Here is a 21,517-nt window from a genome sequence, read left to right on the forward strand (position 1 = left end):
GATGGGATTGGTTGGGATCCTTGGCCTGTAAATGACGTGATTGGTGGGGATCCTTGGGTTGTAAGTGAAGGGATTGGTGGGGATACTTGTGCTGTAAGCGATGGCAATGGTGGGGATCCATGGGTTGTAAGTGATGGGATTGGTGGGACTCCTTGTGTTGTAAGAGATGGGATTGGTTGGGATTCTTGGGGTGTAAGTAATGAGAAGGTGGGGATCCCTGGGTTGTAAGTGATAGGATTGGTGGGGATCCTTGGACTGTAAGTGATTGGATTGGTGGAGTCCTTTGAGTTAGAAGTGATGAGATTGGTGGGGATCCTTGGGCTGTAAGTGATTGGATTGGTGGGGTCCCTTGATTTATAATTGATGAGATTGGTGGACATCCTTGGACTGTAAGTGGTGGGGCTGATGGGGATCCTTGGCCTGTAAGTGATAGGATTGATGGGCATCCTTGGACTGTAAGTGATGGGGTTGATGGGGATCCTTGGGTTGTAAGAGATGGGATTGGTGGGAATCCTTGGTGTGTAAGTGATGAGATGGTGGGCATCCTTGGTTTGTAAGTGATGGGATGGGTGGGGATCCTTGGTCTGTAAGTTATTGGATTGGTGGGGATCCTTGGGCTGTAAGTGATGGGATTGGTCAGGATCCTTGGGCTGTAAATGATGGGATTGCAGGGGATCCTTGGACTGTAAGTGATGGGATTGGTGGGACCTCTTGTGTTGTAAGAGATGGGTTTGGTGGGTATCCTTGGGCTGTAAGTGATGGGATTGGTGGGGATCCTTGGGTTGTAAGTGAAGGGATTGGTGGGGATCCTTAGGCTGTAAATGATGGTATTGGTGGGGATCCTTGGCCTGTAAGTGATAGGATTCATGGGCATCCTTGGACTGTAAGTGATGGGGTTGATGGGGATCCTTGGGTTGTAAGTGATGGGATTGGTTGGGATCCTTGGACTGTTAGTGATGGTATTGGTGCGGATCCTTGGGCTGTAATTGATGGGATTGGTGGGGATCCTTGGGTTGTAAGTGATGGGATTGGTGGGGATCCTTGTGCTGTAAATGATGGGATTGGTGGGGATACTTGGGCTGTAAGTGATTGTATTGGTGGGGATCATTGGGCTGTAAGTGATGGGATTGGTGGTGATCCTTGGGCTGTAAGTGATGGGATTGGTGGGGATCCTTGGGTTGTAAGTGATGGGATTGGTGGGGATCCTTGGGTTGTAATTGATGGGATTTGTGGGGATCCTTGCGTTTGAAGTGATGGGATTGATGGGGATCCTTAGTTTCTATGTGATGGGATTGATGGGGAACCTTGGACTGTAAATGATGGAATTGATGGGGATCCTTGGTTTCTGAGTTATGGGGTTGATGGGGATCCTTGGGTTGTAAGTGATGGCATTGGTGGGGATCTTTGGGTTGTAAGAGATGAGATTGGTGGGAATCCTTGGGTTGTAAGAGATGGGTTTGGTGGGAATACTTGGGCTGTAAGTGATGGGATTGGTTGGGATCCTTGGCCTGTAAATGATGTGATTGGTGGGGATCCTTGGGTTGTAAGTGAAGGGATTGGTGGGGATCCTTGTGCTGTAAGCGATGGCAATGGTGGGGATCCATGGGTTGTAAGTGATGGGATTGGTGGGACTCCTTGTGTTGTAAGAGATGGGATTGGTGGGGATTCTTGGGGTGTAAGTAATGAGAAGGTGGGGATCCCTGGGTTGTAAGTGATAGGATTGGTGGGGATCCTTGGGCTGTAAGTGATTGGATTGGTGGAGTCCTTTGAGTTAGAAGTGATGAGATTGGTTGGGATCCTTGGGCTGTAAGTGATTGGATTGGTGGGGTCCCTTGAGTTATAATTGATGAGATTGGTGGGCATCCTTGGACTGTAAGTGGTGGGGTTGATGGGGATCCTTGGCCTGTAAGTGATAGGATTGATGGGCATCCTTGGACTGTAAGTGATGGGGTTGATGGGGATCCTTGAGTTGTAAGAGATGGGATTGGTGGGAATCCTTGGTGTGTAAGTGATGAGATGGTGGGCATCCTTGGTTTGTAAGTGATGGGATGGGTGGGGATCCTTGGGCTGTAAGTTATTGGATTGGTGGGGATCCTTGGGCTGTAAGTGATGGGATTGGTCGGGATCCTTGGGCTGTAAATGATGGGATTGCAGGGGATCCTTGGACTGTAAGTGATGGGATTGGTGGGGATCCTTGGGTTGTAAGTGATGGGATTGGTGGGGATCCTTAGGCTGTAAATGTTGGTATTGGTGGGGATCCTTGGCCTGTAAGTGATAGGATTCATGGGCATCCTTGGACTGTAAGTGATGGGGTTGATGGGGATCCTTGGGTTGTAAGTGATGGGATTGGTTGGGATCCTTGGACTGTTAGTGATGGTATTGGTGCGGATCCTTGTGCTGTAATTGATTGGATTGGTGGGGATCCTTGGGTTGTAAGTGATGGGATTGGTGGGGATCCTTGTGCTGTAAATGATGGGATTGGTGGGGATACTTGGGCTGTAAGTGATTGTATTGGTGGGGATCCTTGGGCTGTAAGTGATGGGATTGGTGGGGATCCTTGGGTTGTAAGTGATGGGATTGGTGGGGATCCTTGTGCTGTAAATGATGGGATTGGTGGGGATACTTGGGCTGTAAGTGATTGTATTGGTGGGGATCCTTGGGCTGTAAGTGATGGGATTGGTGGGGATCCTTGGGCTGTAAGTGATGGTATTGGTGGGGTCCTTTGAGTTATAAGTGATGAGATTGGTGGGCATCCTTGGACTGTAAGTGGTGGGGTTGATGGGGATCCTTGGGTTGTAAGTGATGGGATTGGTGTGTATCCTTGGGCTGTAGGCGATGGGATTGGTGGGACCTCTTGCATTGTAAGAGATGGGTTTGGTGGGGATCCTTGGGCTGTATTTGATGTGATTGGTGGGGATCCTTGGGCTGTAAGTGATGGGATTAGTGGGGATCCTTGGGTTGTAAGTGATGGGATTGGTGGGGATCCTTGGGCTGTAAGTGATTGTATTGGTGGGGATCATTGGGCTGTAAGTGATGGGATTGGTGGTGATCCTTGGGCTGTAAGTGATGGGTTTGGTTGGGATCCTTGGCCTGTAAATGATGTGATTGGTGGGGATCCTTGGGCTATAAGTGATGGAATTGGTGGGGATCCTTGGGTTGTAAGAGAAGGGATTGGTGGGACTGCTTGTGTTGTAAGAGGTTGGATTGGTGGGGATCCTTGGGGTGTAAGTGATGAGATGGTGGGGATGCTTGGGTTGTAAGTGATGGGATTGGTGGGGATCCTTGGGGTGTAAGTGATGAGATGGTGGGGATCCCTGGGTTGTAAGTGATAGGATTGGTGGGGATCCTTGGGCTGTAAGTGATGGGATTGGTTGGGATCCTTGGCCTGTAAATGATGTGATTGGTGGGGATCCTTGGGTTGTAAGTGAAGGGATTGGTGGGGATACTTGTGCTGTAAGCGATGGCAATGGTGGGGATCCCTGGGTTGTAAGTGATAGGATTGGTGGGGATCCTTGGACTGTAAGTGATTGGATTGGTGGAGTCCTTTGAGTTAGAAGTGATGAGATTGGTGGGGATCCTTGGGCTGTAAGTGATTGGATTGGTGGGGTCCCTTGAGTGATAATTGATGAGATTGGTGGGCATCCTTGGACTGTAAGTGGTGGGGTTGATGGGGATCCTTGGCCTGTAAGTGATAGGATTGATGGGCATCCTTGGACTGTAAGTGATGGGGTTGATGGGGATCCTTGGGTTGTAAGAGATGGGATTGGTGGGAATCCTTGGTGTGTAAGTGATGAGATGGTGGGCATCCTTGGTTTGTAAGTGATGGGATGGGTGGGGATCCTTGGTCTGTAAGTTATTGGATTTGTGGGGATCCTTGGGCTGTAAGTGATGGGATTGGTCGGGATCCTTGGGCTGTAAATGATGGGATTGCAGGGGATCCTTGGACTGTAAGTGATGGGATTGGTGGGGATCCTTGGGTTGTAAGTGATGGGATTGGTGGGGATCCTTAGGCTGTAAATGATGGTATTGGTGGGGATCCTTGGCCTGTAAGTGATGGGATTGGTCGGGATCCTTGGGCTGTAAATGATGGGATTGCAGGGGATCCTTGGACTGTAAGTGATGGGGTTGATGGGGATCCTTGGGTTGTAAATGATGGGATTGGTTGGGATCCTTGGACTGTTAGTGACGGTATTGGTGCGGATCCTTGGGCTGTAATTGATGGGATTGGTGGGGATCCTTGGGTTGTAAGTGATGGGATTGGTGGGGATACTTGGGCTGTAAATGATGGGATTGGTGGGGATACTTGGGCTGTAAGTGATTGTATTGGTGGGGATCATTGGCTGTAAGTGATGGGATTGGTGGTGATCCTTGGGCTGTAAGTGATGGGATTGGTGGGGATCCTTGGGTTGTAAGTGATGGGATTGGTGGGGATCCTTGGGCTGTAAGTGATGGTATTGGTGTGGTCCTTTGAGTTATAAGTGATGAGATTGGTGGGCATCCTTGGACTGTAAGTGGTGGGGTTGATGGGGATCCTTGGGTTGTAAGTGATGGGATTGGTGGGACCTCTTGCATTGTAAGAGGTGGGTTCGGTGGGGATCCTTGGGCTGTATTTGATGTGATTGGTGGGGATCCTTGGGCTGTAAGTGATGGGATTAGTGGGGATCCTTGGGGTGTAAGTGATGAGATGGTGGGGATCCCTGGGTTGTAAGTGATAGGATTGATGGGGATCCTTGGATTGTAAGAGATGGGATTGGTGGGGATCCTTGGCCTGTAAGTGATAGGATTGATGGGCATCCTTGGACTGTAAGTGATGGGGTTGATGGGGATCCTTGGGTTGTAAGAGATGGGATTGGTGGGAATCCTTGGTGTGTAAGTGATGAGATGGTGGGGATCCTTGGTTTGTAAGTGATGGGATTGGTGGGGATCCTTGGGCTGTAAATGATTGGATTGGTGGGGTCCTTTGAGTTATAAGTGATGAGATTGGTGGGGATTCTTGGGCTGTAAGTGTTTGGATTGGTGGGGTCCCTTGAGTTATAAGTGATGAGATTGGTGGGCATCCTTGGACTGTAAGTGATGGGGTTGATGGGGATCCTTGGGTTGTAAGAGATGGGATTGGTGGGAATCCTTGGTGTGTAAGTGATGAGATGGTGGGGATCCTTGGTTTGTAAGTGATGGGATTGGTGGGGATCCTTGCGCTGTAAATGATGAGATTGGTGGGGATCCTTGGGCTGTAAGTGATGGGATTGGTGGGGATCCTTGGCTTGTAAGTGATAGGATTCATGGGCATCCTTGGACTGTAAGTGATGGGGTTGATGGGGATCCTTGGGTTGTAAGTGACGGGATTGGTGGGGATCCTTGGGTTGTAATTGATGGGATTTGTGGGGATCCTTGCGTTTGAAGTGATGGGATTGATGGGGATCCTTAGTTTCTATGTGATGGGAGTGATGGGGAACCTTGGACTGTAAATGATAGAATTGATGGGGATCCTTGGTTTCTGAGTTATGGGGTTGATGGGGATCCTTGGGTTGTAAGTGATGGCATTGGTGGGGATCTTTGGGTTGTAAGAGATGAGATTGGTGGGAATCCTTGGGTTGTAAGAGATGGGTTTGGTGGGAATACTTGGGCTGTAAGTGATGGGATTGGTTGGGATCCTTGGCCTGTAAATGATGTGATTGGTGGGGATCCTTGGGTTGTAAGTGAAGGGATTGGTGGGGATCCTTGTGCTGTAAGCGATGGCAATGGTGGGGATCCATGGGTTGTAAGTGATGGGATTGGTGGGACTCCTTGTGTTGTAAGAGATGGGATTGGTGGGGATTCTTGGGGTGTAAGTAATGAGAAGGTGGGGATCCCTGGGTTGTAAGTGATAGGATTGGTGGGGATCCTTGGGCTGTAAGTGATTGGATTGGTGGAGTCCTTTGAGTTAGAAGTGATGAGATTGGTTGGGATCCTTGGGCTGTAAGTGATTGGATTGGTGGGGTCCCTTGAGTTATAATTGATGAGATTGGTGGGCATCCTTGGACTGTAAGTGGTGGGGTTGATGGGGATCCTTGGCCTGTAAGTGATAGGATTGATGGGCATCCTTGGACTGTAAGTGATGGGGTTGATGGGGATCCTTGAGTTGTAAGAGATGGGATTGGTGGGAATCCTTGGTGTGTAAGTGATGAGATGGTGGGCATCCTTGGTTTGTAAGTGATGGGATGGGTGGGGATCCTTGGGCTGTAAGTTATTGGATTGGTGGGGATCCTTGGGCTGTAAGTGATGGGATTGGTCGGGATCCTTGGGCTGTAAATGATGGGATTGCAGGGGATCCTTGGTCTGTAAGTTATTGGATTTGTGGGGATCCTTGGGCTGTAAGTGATGGGATTGGTCGGGATCCTTGGGCTGTAAATGATGGGATTGCAGGGGATCCTTGGACTGTAAGTGATGGGATTGGTGGGGATCCTTGGGTTGTAAGTGATGGGATTGGTGGGGATCCTTAGGCTGTAAATGATGGTATTGGTGGGGATCCTTGGCCTGTAAGTGATAGGATTCATGGGCATCCTTGGACTGTAAGTGATGGGGTTGATGGGGATCCTTGGGTTGTAAATGATGGGATTGGTTGGGATCCTTGGACTGTTAGTGATGGTATTGGTGCGGAACCTTGGGCTGTAATTGATGGGATTGGTGGGGATCCTTGGGTTGTAAGTGATGGGATTGGTGGGGATCCTTGTGCTGTAAATGATGGGATTGGTGGGGATACTTGGGCTGTAAGTGATTGTATTGGTGGGGATCCTTGGGTTGTAAGTGATGGGATTGGTGGGGATCGTTGGGCTGTAAGTGATGGGATTGGTGGGGATCCTTGGGCTGTAAGTGATGGTATTGGTGTGGTCCTTTGAGTTATAAGTGATGAGATTGGTGGGCATCCTTGGACTGTAAGTGGTGGGGTTGATGGGGATCCTTGGGTTGTAAGTGATGGGATTGGTGGGGATCCTTGGGTTGTAATTGATGGGATTTGTGGGGATCCTTGCGTTTGAAGTGATGGGATTGATGGGGATCCTTAGTTTCTATGTGATGGGATTGATGGGGAACCTTGGACTGTAAATGATGGAATTGATGGGGATCCTTGGTTTCTGAGTTATGGGGTTGATGGGGATCCTTGGGTTGTAAGTGATGGCATTGGTGGGGATCTTTGGGTTGTAAGAGATGAGATTGGTGGGAATCCTTGGGTTGTAAGAGATGGGTTTGGTGGGAATACTTGGGCTGTAAGTGATGGGATTGGTTGGGATCCTTGGCCTGTAAATGATGTGATTGGTGGGGATCCTTGGGTTGTAAGTGAAGGGATTGGTGGGGATCCTTGTGCTGTAAGCGATGGCAATGGTGGGGATCCATGGGTTGTAAGTGATGGGATTGGTGGGACTCCTTGTGTTGTAAGAGATGGGATTGGTGGGGATTCTTGGGGTGTAAGTAATGAGAAGGTGGGGATCCCTGGGTTGTAAGTGATAGGATTGGTGGGGATCCTTGGGCTGTAAGTGATTGGATTGGTGGAGTCCTTTGAGTTAGAAGTGATGAGATTGGTTGGGATCCTTGGGCTGTAAGTGATTGGATTGGTGGGGTCCCTTGAGTTATAATTGATGAGATTGGTGGGCATCCTTGGACTGTAAGTGGTGGGGTTGATGGGGATCCTTGGCCTGTAAGTGATAGGATTGATGGGCATCCTTGGACTGTAAGTGATGGGGTTGATGGGGATCCTTGAGTTGTAAGAGATGGGATTGGTGGGAATCCTTGGTGTGTAAGTGATGAGATGGTGGGCATCCTTGGTTTGTAAGTGATGGGATGGGTGGGGATCCTTGGGCTGTAAGTTATTGGATTGGTGGGGATCCTTGGGCTGTAAGTGATGGGATTGGTCGGGATCCTTGGGCTGTAAATGATGGGATTGCAGGGGATCCTTGGACTGTAAGTGATGGGATTGGTGGGGATCCTTGGGTTGTAAGTGATGGGATTGGTGGGGATCCTTAGGCTGTAAATGTTGGTATTGGTGGGGATCCTTGGCCTGTAAGTGATAGGATTCATGGGCATCCTTGGACTGTAAGTGATGGGGTTGATGGGGATCCTTGGGTTGTAAGTGATGGGATTGGTTGGGATCCTTGGACTGTTAGTGATGGTATTGGTGCGGATCCTTGGGCTGTAATTGATTGGATTGGTGGGGATCCTTGGGTTGTAAGTGATGGGATTGGTGGGGATCCTTAGGCTGTAAATGTTGGTATTGGTGGGGATCCTTGGCCTGTAAATGATAGGATTCATGGGCATCCTTGGACTGTAAGTGATGGGGTTGATGGGGATCCTTGGGTTGTAAGTGATGGGATTGGTTGGGATCCTTGGACTGTTAGTGATGGTATTGGTGCGGATCCTTGGGCTGTAATTGATTGGATTGGTGGGGAACATTGGGCTGTAAGTGATGGGATTGGTGGGGATACTTGGGCTGTAAGTGATTGTATTGGTGGGGTCCTTTGAGTTATAAGTGATGAGATTGGTGGGCATCCTTGGACTGTAAGTGGTGGGGTTGATGGGGATCCTTGGCCTGTAAGTGATGGGATTGGTGTGTATCCTTGGGCTGTAGGCGATGGGATTGGTGGGGATCCTTGGGCTGTAAGTGATGGGATTAGTGGGGATCCTTGGGTTGTAAGTGATGGGATTGGTGGGGATCCTTGGGGTGTAAGTGATGAGATGGTGGGGATCCCTGGGTTGTAAGTGATAGGATTGGTGGGCATCCTTGGACTGTAAGTGATGGGATTGGTGGGGATCCTTGGGTTGTAAGTGATGGGATTGGTTGGGATCCTTGGACTGTTAGTGATGGTATTGGTGCGGATCCTTGTGCTGTAATTGATTGGATTGGTGGGGATCCTTGGGTTGTAAGTGATGGGATTGGTGGGGATCCTTGTGCTGTAAATGATGGGATTGGTGGGGATCCTTGGCCTGTAAGTGATAGGATTCATGGGCATCCTTGGACTGTAAGTGATGGGGTTGATGGGGATCCTTGGGTTGTAAGTGATGGGATTGGTTGGGATCCTTGGACTGTTAGTGATGGTATTGGTGCGGATCCTTGTGCTGTAATTGATTGGATTGGTGGGGATCCTTGGGTTGTAAGTGATGGGATTGGTGGGGATCCTTGTGCTGTAAATGATGGGATTGGTGGGGATACTTGGGCTGTAAGTGATTGTATTGGTGGGGATCCTTGGGCTGTAAGTGATGGGATTGGTGGGGATCCTTGGGTTGTAAGTGATGGGATTGGTGGGGATCCTTGTGCTGTAAATGATGGGATTGGTGGGGATACTTGGGCTGTAAGTGATTGTATTGGTGGGGATCCTTGGGCTGTAAGTGATGGGATTGGTGGGGATCCTTGGGCTGTAAGTGATGGTATTGGTGGGGTCCTTTGAGTTATAAGTGATGAGATTGGTGGGCATCCTTGGACTGTAAGTGGTGGGGTTGATGGGGATCCTTGGGTTGTAAGTGATGGGATTGGTGTGTATCCTTGGGCTGTAGGCGATGGGATTGGTGGGACCTCTTGCATTGTAAGAGATGGGTTTGGTGGGGATCCTTGGGCTGTATTTGATGTGATTGGTGGGGATCCTTGGGCTGTAAGTGATGGGATTAGTGGGGATCCTTGGGTTGTAAGTGATGGGATTGGTGGGGATCCTTGGGCTGTAAGTGATTGTATTGGTGGGGATCATTGGGCTGTAAGTGATGGGATTGGTGGTGATCCTTGGGCTGTAAGTGATGGGTTTGGTTGGGATCCTTGGCCTGTAAATGATGTGATTGGTGGGGATCCTTGGGCTATAAGTGATGGAATTGGTGGGGATCCTTGGGTTGTAAGAGAAGGGATTGGTGGGACTGCTTGTGTTGTAAGAGGTTGGATTGGTGGGGATCCTTGGGGTGTAAGTGATGAGATGGTGGGGATGCTTGGGTTGTAAGTGATGGGATTGGTGGGGATCCTTGGGGTGTAAGTGATGAGATGGTGGGGATCCCTGGGTTGTAAGTGATAGGATTGGTGGGGATCCTTGGGCTGTAAGTGATGGGATTGGTTGGGATCCTTGGCCTGTAAATGATGTGATTGGTGGGGATCCTTGGGTTGTAAGTGAAGGGATTGGTGGGGATACTTGTGCTGTAAGCGATGGCAATGGTGGGGATCCCTGGGTTGTAAGTGATAGGATTGGTGGGGATCCTTGGACTGTAAGTGATTGGATTGGTGGAGTCCTTTGAGTTAGAAGTGATGAGATTGGTGGGGATCCTTGGGCTGTAAGTGATTGGATTGGTGGGGTCCCTTGAGTGATAATTGATGAGATTGGTGGGCATCCTTGGACTGTAAGTGGTGGGGTTGATGGGGATCCTTGGCCTGTAAGTGATAGGATTGATGGGCATCCTTGGACTGTAAGTGATGGGGTTGATGGGGATCCTTGGGTTGTAAGAGATGGGATTGGTGGGAATCCTTGGTGTGTAAGTGATGAGATGGTGGGCATCCTTGGTTTGTAAGTGATGGGATGGGTGGGGATCCTTGGTCTGTAAGTTATTGGATTTGTGGGGATCCTTGGGCTGTAAGTGATGGGATTGGTCGGGATCCTTGGGCTGTAAATGATGGGATTGCAGGGGATCCTTGGACTGTAAGTGATGGGATTGGTGGGGATCCTTGGGTTGTAAGTGATGGGATTGGTGGGGATCCTTAGGCTGTAAATGATGGTATTGGTGGGGATCCTTGGCCTGTAAGTGATGGGATTGGTCGGGATCCTTGGGCTGTAAATGATGGGATTGCAGGGGATCCTTGGACTGTAAGTGATGGGGTTGATGGGGATCCTTGGGTTGTAAATGATGGGATTGGTTGGGATCCTTGGACTGTTAGTGACGGTATTGGTGCGGATCCTTGGGCTGTAATTGATGGGATTGGTGGGGATCCTTGGGTTGTAAGTGATGGGATTGGTGGGGATACTTGGGCTGTAAATGATGGGATTGGTGGGGATACTTGGGCTGTAAGTGATTGTATTGGTGGGGATCATTGGCTGTAAGTGATGGGATTGGTGGTGATCCTTGGGCTGTAAGTGATGGGATTGGTGGGGATCCTTGGGTTGTAAGTGATGGGATTGGTGGGGATCCTTGGGCTGTAAGTGATGGTATTGGTGTGGTCCTTTGAGTTATAAGTGATGAGATTGGTGGGCATCCTTGGACTGTAAGTGGTGGGGTTGATGGGGATCCTTGGGTTGTAAGTGATGGGATTGGTGGGACCTCTTGCATTGTAAGAGGTGGGTTCGGTGGGGATCCTTGGGCTGTATTTGATGTGATTGGTGGGGATCCTTGGGCTGTAAGTGATGGGATTAGTGGGGATCCTTGGGGTGTAAGTGATGAGATGGTGGGGATCCCTGGGTTGTAAGTGATAGGATTGATGGGGATCCTTGGATTGTAAGAGATGGGATTGGTGGGGATCCTTGGCCTGTAAGTGATAGGATTGATGGGCATCCTTGGACTGTAAGTGATGGGGTTGATGGGGATCCTTGGGTTGTAAGAGATGGGATTGGTGGGAATCCTTGGTGTGTAAGTGATGAGATGGTGGGGATCCTTGGTTTGTAAGTGATGGGATTGGTGGGGATCCTTGGGCTGTAAATGATTGGATTGGTGGGGTCCTTTGAGTTATAAGTGATGAGATTGGTGGGGATTCTTGGGCTGTAAGTGTTTGGATTGGTGGGGTCCCTTGAGTTATAAGTGATGAGATTGGTGGGCATCCTTGGACTGTAAGTGATGGGGTTGATGGGGATCCTTGGGTTGTAAGAGATGGGATTGGTGGGAATCCTTGGTGTGTAAGTGATGAGATGGTGGGGATCCTTGGTTTGTAAGTGATGGGATTGGTGGGGATCCTTGCGCTGTAAATGATGAGATTGGTGGGGATCCTTGGGCTGTAAGTGATGGGATTGGTGGGGATCCTTGGCTTGTAAGTGATAGGATTCATGGGCATCCTTGGACTGTAAGTGATGGGGTTGATGGGGATCCTTGGGTTGTAAGTGACGGGATTGGTGGGGATCCTTGGGTTGTAATTGATGGGATTTGTGGGGATCCTTGCGTTTGAAGTGATGGGATTGATGGGGATCCTTAGTTTCTGAGTTATGGGGTTGATGGGGATCCTTGGGTTGTAAGTGATGGCATTGGTGGGGATCTTTGGGTTGTAAGAGATGAGATTGGTGGGAATCCTTGGGTTGTAAGAGATGGGTTTGGTGGGAATACTTGGGCTGTAAGTGATGGGATTGGTTGGGATCCTTGGCCTGTAAATGATGTGATTGGTGGGGATCCTTGGGTTGTAAGTGAAGGGATTGGTGGGGATCCTTGTGCTGTAAGCGATGGCAATGGTGGGGATCCATGGGTTGTAAGTGATGGGATTGGTGGGACTCCTTGTGTTGTAAGAGATGGGATTGGTGGGGATTCTTGGGGTGTAAGTAATGAGAAGGTGGGGATCCCTGGGTTGTAAGTGATAGGATTGGTGGGGATCCTTGGGCTGTAAGTGATTGGATTGGTGGAGTCCTTTGAGTTAGAAGTGATGAGATTGGTTGGGATCCTTGGGCTGTAAGTGATTGGATTGGTGGGGTCCCTTGAGTTATAATTGATGAGATTGGTGGGCATCCTTGGACTGTAAGTGGTGGGGTTGATGGGGATCCTTGGCCTGTAAGTGATAGGATTGATGGGCATCCTTGGACTGTAAGTGATGGGGTTGATGGGGATCCTTGAGTTGTAAGAGATGGGATTGGTGGGAATCCTTGGTGTGTAAGTGATGAGATGGTGGGCATCCTTGGTTTGTAAGTGATGGGATGGGTGGGGATCCTTGGGCTGTAAGTTATTGGATTGGTGGGGATCCTTGGGCTGTAAGTGATGGGATTGGTCGGGATCCTTGGGCTGTAAATGATGGGATTGCAGGGGATCCTTGGTCTGTAAGTTATTGGATTTGTGGGGATCCTTGGGCTGTAAGTGATGGGATTGGTCGGGATCCTTGGGCTGTAAATGATGGGATTGCAGGGGATCCTTGGACTGTAAGTGATGGGATTGGTGGGGATCCTTGGGTTGTAAGTGATGGGATTGGTGGGGATCCTTAGGCTGTAAATGATGGTATTGGTGGGGATCCTTGGCCTGTAAGTGATAGGATTCATGGGCATCCTTGGACTGTAAGTGATGGGGTTGATGGGGATCCTTGGGTTGTAAATGATGGGATTGGTTGGGATCCTTGGACTGTTAGTGATGGTATTGGTGCGGAACCTTGGGCTGTAATTGATGGGATTGGTGGGGATCCTTGGGTTGTAAGTGATGGGATTGGTGGGGATCCTTGTGCTGTAAATGATGGGATTGGTGGGGATACTTGGGCTGTAAGTGATTGTATTGGTGGGGATCCTTGGGTTGTAAGTGATGGGATTGGTGGGGATCGTTGGGCTGTAAGTGATGGGATTGGTGGGGATCCTTGGGCTGTAAGTGATGGTATTGGTGTGGTCCTTTGAGTTATAAGTGATGAGATTGGTGGGCATCCTTGGACTGTAAGTGGTGGGGTTGATGGGGATCCTTGGGTTGTAAGTGATGGGATTGGTGGGGATCCTTGGGTTGTAATTGATGGGATTTGTGGGGATCCTTGCGTTTGAAGTGATGGGATTGATGGGGATCCTTAGTTTCTATGTGATGGGATTGATGGGGAACCTTGGACTGTAAATGATGGAATTGATGGGGATCCTTGGTTTCTGAGTTATGGGGTTGATGGGGATCCTTGGGTTGTAAGTGATGGCATTGGTGGGGATCTTTGGGTTGTAAGAGATGAGATTGGTGGGAATCCTTGGGTTGTAAGAGATGGGTTTGGTGGGAATACTTGGGCTGTAAGTGATGGGATTGGTTGGGATCCTTGGCCTGTAAATGATGTGATTGGTGGGGATCCTTGGGTTGTAAGTGAAGGGATTGGTGGGGATCCTTGTGCTGTAAGCGATGGCAATGGTGGGGATCCATGGGTTGTAAGTGATGGGATTGGTGGGACTCCTTGTGTTGTAAGAGATGGGATTGGTGGGGATTCTTGGGGTGTAAGTAATGAGAAGGTGGGGATCCCTGGGTTGTAAGTGATAGGATTGGTGGGGATCCTTGGGCTGTAAGTGATTGGATTGGTGGAGTCCTTTGAGTTAGAAGTGATGAGATTGGTTGGGATCCTTGGGCTGTAAGTGATTGGATTGGTGGGGTCCCTTGAGTTATAATTGATGAGATTGGTGGGCATCCTTGGACTGTAAGTGGTGGGGTTGATGGGGATCCTTGGCCTGTAAGTGATAGGATTGATGGGCATCCTTGGACTGTAAGTGATGGGGTTGATGGGGATCCTTGAGTTGTAAGAGATGGGATTGGTGGGAATCCTTGGTGTGTAAGTGATGAGATGGTGGGCATCCTTGGTTTGTAAGTGATGGGATGGGTGGGGATCCTTGGGCTGTAAGTTATTGGATTGGTGGGGATCCTTGGGCTGTAAGTGATGGGATTGGTCGGGATCCTTGGGCTGTAAATGATGGGATTGCAGGGGATCCTTGGACTGTAAGTGATGGGATTGGTGGGGATCCTTGGGTTGTAAGTGATGGGATTGGTGGGGATCCTTAGGCTGTAAATGTTGGTATTGGTGGGGATCCTTGGCCTGTAAGTGATAGGATTCATGGGCATCCTTGGACTGTAAGTGATGGGGTTGATGGGGATCCTTGGGTTGTAAGTGATGGGATTGGTTGGGATCCTTGGACTGTTAGTGATGGTATTGGTGCGGATCCTTGGGCTGTAATTGATTGGATTGGTGGGGATCCTTGGGTTGTAAGTGATGGGATTGGTGGGGATCCTTAGGCTGTAAATGTTGGTATTGGTGGGGATCCTTGGCCTGTAAATGATAGGATTCATGGGCATCCTTGGACTGTAAGTGATGGGGTTGATGGGGATCCTTGGGTTGTAAGTGATGGGATTGGTTGGGATCCTTGGACTGTTAGTGATGGTATTGGTGCGGATCCTTGGGCTGTAATTGATTGGATTGGTGGGGAACATTGGGCTGTAAGTGATGGGATTGGTGGGGATACTTGGGCTGTAAGTGATTGTATTGGTGGGGTCCTTTGAGTTATAAGTGATGAGATTGGTGGGCATCCTTGGACTGTAAGTGGTGGGGTTGATGGGGATCCTTGGCCTGTAAGTGATGGGATTGGTGTGTATCCTTGGGCTGTAGGCGATGGGATTGGTGGGGATCCTTGGGCTGTAAGTGATGGGATTAGTGGGGATCCTTGGGTTGTAAGTGATGGGATTGGTGGGGATCCTTGGGGTGTAAGTGATGAGATGGTGGGGATCCCTGGGTTGTAAGTGATAGGATTGGTGGGCATCCTTGGACTGTAAGTGATGGGATTGGTGGGGATCCTTGGGTTGTAAGTGATGGGATAGGTGGGGATCCTTGGGCTGTAAGTGATGGTATTGGTGGGGTCCTTTGAGTTATAAGTGATGAGATTGGTGGGCATCCTTGGGTTGTAAGTGATGGGATTGGTGTGTATCCTTGGGCTGTAGGCGATGGGATTGGTGGGGATCCTTGGGCTGTAAGTGATGGGATTAGTGGGGATCCTTGGGTTGTAAGTGATGGGATTGGTGGGGATCCTTGGGGTGTAAGTGATGAGATGGTGGGGATCCCTGGGTTGTAAGTGATAGGATTGGTGGGGATCCTTGCGCTGTAAATGATGAGATTGGTGGGGATCCTTGGGCTGTAAATGATGGGATTGGTGGGCATCCTTGGACTGTAAGTGATGGGGTTGATGGGGATCCTTGGATTGTAAGAGATGGGATTGGTGGGGATCCTTGGCCTGTAAGTGATAGGATTGATGGGCATCCTTGGACTGTAAGTGATGGGGTTGATGGGGATCCTTGGGTTGTAAGAGATGGGATTGGTGGGAATCCTTGGTGTGTAAGTGATGAGATGGTGGGGATCCTTGGTTTGTAAGTGATGGGATTGGTGGGGATCCTTGGGTCGTAAGTGAAGGGATTGCTGGGGATGCTTGAGTTATATGTGATGGGATTGGTGGGGATCCTTGGGTTGCAAGAGAAGGGATTGGTGGGGATCATTGGGCTGTAAATGATGGGATTGGTGGGGATGCTTGGCCTGTAAGTGCAGTGATTGGAGGGGGTCCTTGGGCTGTAAGTGATGGGGTTGATGGGGGTCCTTGGGCTGTAAGTGATGGTATTGATGGGGATCCTTGGGTTGTAAGTGATGGGATTGGTGGGGATCCTTGGTGTGTAAGTGATGAGATGGTGGGGATCCTTGGTTTGTAAGTGATGGGATTGGTGGGGATCCTTGGGTCGTAAGTGAAGGGATTGCTGGGGATGCTTGAGTTATATGTGATGGGATTGGTGGGGATCCTTGGGTTGCAAGAGAAGGGATTGGTGGGGATCTTTGGGCTGTAAATGATGGGATTGGTGGGGATGCTTGGCCTGTAAGTGCAGTGATTGGAGGGGGTCCTTGGGCTGTAAGTGATGGGGTTGATGGGGGTCCTTGGGCTGTAAGTGATGGTATTGATGGGGATCCTTGGGTTGTAAGTGATGGGATTGGTGGGGATCCTTGGGTTGTAAGTGATGAGATTGGTGGGATCCTTGTTGTAAGAGAAGGGATTGGTGGGGATGCTTGAGTTGTTAGTGATGGGATTGGTGGAGATTCTTGGGCTGTAATTGATGGGATTGGTGGGAATCCTTTGGCTGTACTAGAAGGGATTGGTGGGGATCCTTGACCTGTAAGAGAAGGGATTGGTGGGGATCCTTGGGCTGTAAGTGTTGGGCTTAGTGGTGATCCTTGTCCTGGAAGTGTAGGGATTGGTGGGGGTCCTTGATCTGTAAGAGAAGGGATTGGTGGGGATGCTTGAGTTGTTAGTGATGGAATTGGTGGAGATTCTTGGGCTGTCATTGATGGGATTGGTGGGAATCCTTTGGCTGTATTAGAAGGGATTGGTGGGGATCCTTGACCTGTAAGAGAAGGGATTGGTGGGGATCCTTGGGCTGTAAGTGTTGGACTTAGTGGGGATCCTTGTCCTGGAAGTGTAGGGATTGGTGGGGGTCCTTGATCTGTAAGAGAAGGGATTGGTGGGGATCCTTGGGCAGTAAGTGCTCGGCTTGTTGGGGATCCTTGTCCTGTAATGCAGGGATTGGTGTGGGTCCTTGGTCTGTAAGTGATGGGGTTAATGGGAATCCTTGGGTTGTAGGTGATTGGATTGGTGGGGATCTTTGGGCTGTAAGTGATGGGATTGGTGGGACTCCTTGTGTTGTAAGAGATGTGATTGGTGGGGATCCTTGGGCTGTAAATGATGTGATTCGTGGGGATCCTTGGGCTGTAAGTGATTGGATTGGTGGGGACCCTTGAGTTGTAAGTGATGTGATTGGTGGGGATCCTTGGGCTGTAAGTGATGGTATTGGTGGGGATCCTTGGGCTGTAAGTGATTGGATTGGTGGGGACCCTTGAGTTGTAAGTGATGTGATTGGTGGGGATCCTTGGGCTGTAAGTGATGGTATTGGTGGGGATCCTTGGATTGTAAGTGATGGTATCAGTGGGTATCCTTGGGCTGTATATGATGGGATTGATGGGGAACCTTGGTTTGTAAGTGATGGTATTGGTGGGGATCCTTGAATTGTAAGTGATGGTATCAGTGGGTATCCTTGGGCTGTTTGTGATGGGATTGATGGGGAACCTTGGTTTGTAAGTGATGGTATTGGTGGGGATCCTTGAATTGTAAGTGATGGTATCAGTGGGTATCCTTGGGCTGTATGTGATGGGATTGATGGGGAACCTTGGTTTGTAAGTGATGGGATTGGTGGGGATCCTTGGATTATTAGTGATGGTATCGGTGGTTATCCTTGGGCTGTATGTGATGGGATTGATGTGAATGCTTGGGTTGTCAGTGATGGGTTTGGTGGAGATCCTCATAGGTTGACTATGATTAACTCAGATTGTTGAATTTTTTTGAAATACCCTTCTTTCGTGAAGATTCATATATTATGCGGTCTGGAGAGATTGACTGTCGCTAGTCCTTTCCACAGAGTTGGTCATTGACGTTCAAGCACTAGCAGTCCCAACCCAGGCTCCTTGCTCAAGTACACTCGTTTCTCATGTCTGCGGTACCCATTGTTCTGCTGGAAGGTTGGGTGCCTGCCCTTTGGGTCGCTCACTTTGAATGACAAGTCTCGCTGAAGCCTGAGCTGATGCTTTAACTTTGGCCACATTCATAGCACGTTGTTCCTCTCGTCTTTTCTCTCACCACGTTGTTCTTCACGAGCCATTTGTAACCTTTTAAGGTGCTCTTCTGGCTCCAGTGCCTGTTTCTTGGTTTCATCTTCTTGCCTCAGTTGTTGATTCTTGATTTGAACCTCCTTCTCCTCTCAAGCAGATCCTTTCTCCAACCACTTGTTGTGCATAGACAGTAGCCAAGCTTGCTTGCACCTTTGCGTGCATAGGTGATTTGCTTGAAGCACGTGAAACTGTACTCGCTCTAGATGCCTTTGAAGACTTTGAAGATCTTCCTATGCTCATAACCTGGAAAATACTATCATCAGGAGTCACATCCAAAATTCCAGGTACTGCTGATCGAGTCTCTATCTTTTGTATTTCGTGCGGTACAACACCAGTGGGGCTTTGCAGTGCACATTCACCTGTTCCAGTTCCACTAACCTTTAAGCCAGTGAATGAGGTACCTTGACAGAATCTTATTCTTGCTTGCTAGTTGAAGCCGCTGCTTCTTTGGCCACTGGCTCCAACCTCCCACCAAGCATTGTCAGTCCACCTTGCTGGCTCAACTCATGGTCAAACAACCCTTTGAAAGGAGCTGTTTGCTCGAGGCCCTTAGCCTGACGAGTCTTCTTCTTCATCTTGGGATCTTCACACTGCAGCCTGGCTTCTCCTGAGATCTGTAAGCGAATTTTCGATTTCACTTGGTCCCTTTAAGGGAGTTGCTGCTGGCTGAATTGTGGATCTTCACACAATCTTCCTTATCTCAATGTTTACAAGAACATTTTCTGGGCTTCCTGCCAATTCTGCTACCAGAGCTGTGGCTCATCTTTTTCCAAGGAGACAGGTGTCTGGCCAGTCCTTTTGGCTCAATTTCCAACTGCACAGTTCACCACAGACAGATTTTCACAGACTTCTGGAATATTCTATTACAGTGAGGATGTCTCTTGGCTTTAAATTGTTGATTCTTTTCGACAAATTTTATGAGCCTTTCTTCCAAACAAAGTTCGCAATTAAATTTTTCTTTGAATCAAAATATAGACGACACTTTCCTTATTTTAATATATCCTAATTTCAGTATCATCTTCCAAAGCGTGAGCTACGATATCCCAAATTTTGATCTCTTTAATCCATCAAATCAAGCTCTGTGGCTGTTACATGTAATTTTAATTTGTTGATAGAATGGTTGAATGTTATGCATAGATTCACATTAAGACTTACTTAATGATGAATAATGTTAGCGATACAAAAGATATATCGCGATTTAAAAAGCATTTAAAGAGATACACATTCAAAGAAAAATTTTTCATGCTCACACTTCTTTCACATCTTGTAGAATTAGAGCAATGTATTAGCCTGGGTGGATATTATGACCCATTAGACCATAGTCACTATGGTAACACTACAAATATTAGTTTTCTTAAAGAGACAGGCATTAAATTAACTAATAATTAAAAACAAGGTTTTAACTACAGGGAGAGAGGGGGAGATAAAGAGATGGGAGAGAGATGGGATTCAAGAGAGAGAGAAGGGGAAAGAGTGAGGGGGTGAGAGAGGATGAGGTAGAGGAAGTGGGGGAGACTGAGAGGGGAGAGATAGAGGGGGTGAAGTTGGAGAGAGGCGGAGGGAGAGGGTGAGGGAAAGGGAAATGGAAGGAGGAGGAGATGAGGGTGGGGGAAGGACAGAGGAGAAGGGAGGAGGTGGAGAGGGGGGTTGGAAGAGGGGGAATGAGGGATCGAGGGAGCAGATAAACTGTGAGGGAGTCAGTGGGGGAGGTAAGAGGGTGGGAGAGGCAGAGGTGTGGGGTCGGAGCAGTCAGCTCAGAGATCACTGAGTTATGGGTCATGGTTGGGAAGAGGTCAGGGTTGGGGTCACAAGGGCAAAGTCAAATCATATGTCATGGCAGGGGTCATGAACTGGGGGGGCACAGCATCATGTGTCAGGGTGGAGGGGTTCACCAGCTGAGGGCCAAGGTGGATCCAGGGCACTGTGGTACTTCATGTCAGGTAGGAGGGGTCCCGGGGTCTTGGGTCACGTTGTGGGGGGGGGGGGGTCATGGGTTTCTGAGTCATGGGTCAGAGCAGAGTCAGGTCAGAGGTCATGGGGTGAAGACAGACCTTCCACAGTTGGTTGAACACGCACTGGTCCCTGAAAGTGGGTTGGATGGCCAATGGCCTGTCTATTGGCTCTCCCTGTGCACAGTATACCAACACGAACTCCACTGGATTCACAAAATCCTCGATGCAGGTCTATTGATAGGGAAGAGGAAAATGAGAGAGAGAGAGAGAGAGAGAGAGGTCATCAGTCACAACATTCCGGATGTAATCTAACTTGGCGGGAACCCTGAATGGGGCTCCCAGTATGGTCTAACTGTGCAGGAACCCTGAACAGGGCTCCCAGTGTGGTCTAACTGGGCAGGAACCCTGAACGAGGCTCCCAGTATGGTCTAACTGGCCAGAAATCCTGAACGGGGCTCCCAGTATGGCCTAACTGGGCAGGAACCCTGAACGGGGCTTCCAATATTGTCGAACTGGAGGGGTACACTGAACAGAGCTCCTCGTATGGTCTAACTGGGCATGAACACTGAATGTAGCTCCCATTTCAGTCTTACAGGAGGGTAACTGTGAGCAGGGGTCCTGGTGTGGTCTAATTAGAGGGGAACCCTGAATATGGCTTTCAGTGTGAAGCGGGACAGAGGGATTACCTGGATGGAGAGACGCAGCGGGAAACAGTTCCAACCGAGGATGAGGGAATGCCTCTGGGTGACACTCGCCCCTGATCCCGCAAACAGAAGCCGCCTCTGCTGGGTTCTGGGATCGAGTTGTGCGGTGAAGTCCAGGCTGATGTTAAACGTTCCTGGGGGCAGAGAGTAGGTGCAGGGTCAGTGGGGACGGGAGACTGTGGTGTGGGGGGGGCAGGTAGCTGGGTCAGAGGAGGCAGGAGGAGTCAGAGGTCAGGTGAGGGGGGTTCGGGGATCGAGAGATGGGGTCGGAGGTGTTCGGAAAAGCAGCTGGAGGTCAGGAGCGGAGGTTGCAGGGGTTGGGAAGGGGCTCAGAGATCAACCTTCCCCAGCCTGTCCTGACTCCTTTACCCACCAACAGGACTGTTGTGTGAAGATGTTTCATACCATGCCCTTCCCATGACCCCTGAACCCTGACCCTCCCAGGCTAACCTGTCAGATTGGGGGTCCTCTTCTCCAGCTGAAAGCAGAGACTGGCGCCCAGGCTCAGAGAGTCTGAGTCTAAGGCTGTCTCGCATTCCAAACTCTCCCAGGGGATA

At 49.4% G+C, this 21,517-nt stretch overlaps 2 protein-coding genes across 2 annotated transcripts in view; both read right to left on the reverse strand.

The window, feature by feature from the left end:
* LOC138758264 (integrin alpha-L-like) overlaps positions 1-21,510 on the reverse strand; it is a 54,036-nt gene extending 32,526 nt beyond the window's left edge. The window contains exons 1-3 of the mRNA XM_069926948.1: positions 21,411-21,510; positions 20,943-21,094; positions 20,356-20,487 (exon numbers count right to left, since the gene is read on the reverse strand). The gene's annotated coding sequence lies outside the window, so the exon portion shown is untranslated. The remainder of the gene's footprint in view (positions 1-20,355; positions 20,488-20,942; positions 21,095-21,410) is intronic.
* Positions 1,280-17,941, reverse strand: LOC138756774 (mucin-2-like). The gene is made up of 13 exons (XM_069923161.1): positions 16,987-17,941; positions 14,411-15,467; positions 12,708-13,365; positions 11,882-12,508; positions 10,492-11,027; positions 10,073-10,369; positions 8,746-9,612; positions 7,790-8,623; positions 6,087-6,744; positions 3,805-4,340; positions 3,386-3,682; positions 1,938-2,925; positions 1,280-1,738 (listed from the first exon to the last, which is right to left on the reverse strand). The coding sequence occupies exons 1-13, from the start codon at positions 17,939-17,941 to the stop codon at positions 1,280-1,282; spliced, it is 8,769 nt and encodes a 2,922-aa protein (XP_069779262.1).
* Positions 21,511-21,517: the final 7 nt, after the last annotated feature.

Source organism: Narcine bancroftii, chromosome 3 (genome assembly GCF_036971445.1).
Source record: "Narcine bancroftii isolate sNarBan1 chromosome 3, sNarBan1.hap1, whole genome shotgun sequence".
Lineage (NCBI taxonomy): Eukaryota > Metazoa > Chordata > Chondrichthyes > Torpediniformes > Narcinidae > Narcine > Narcine bancroftii.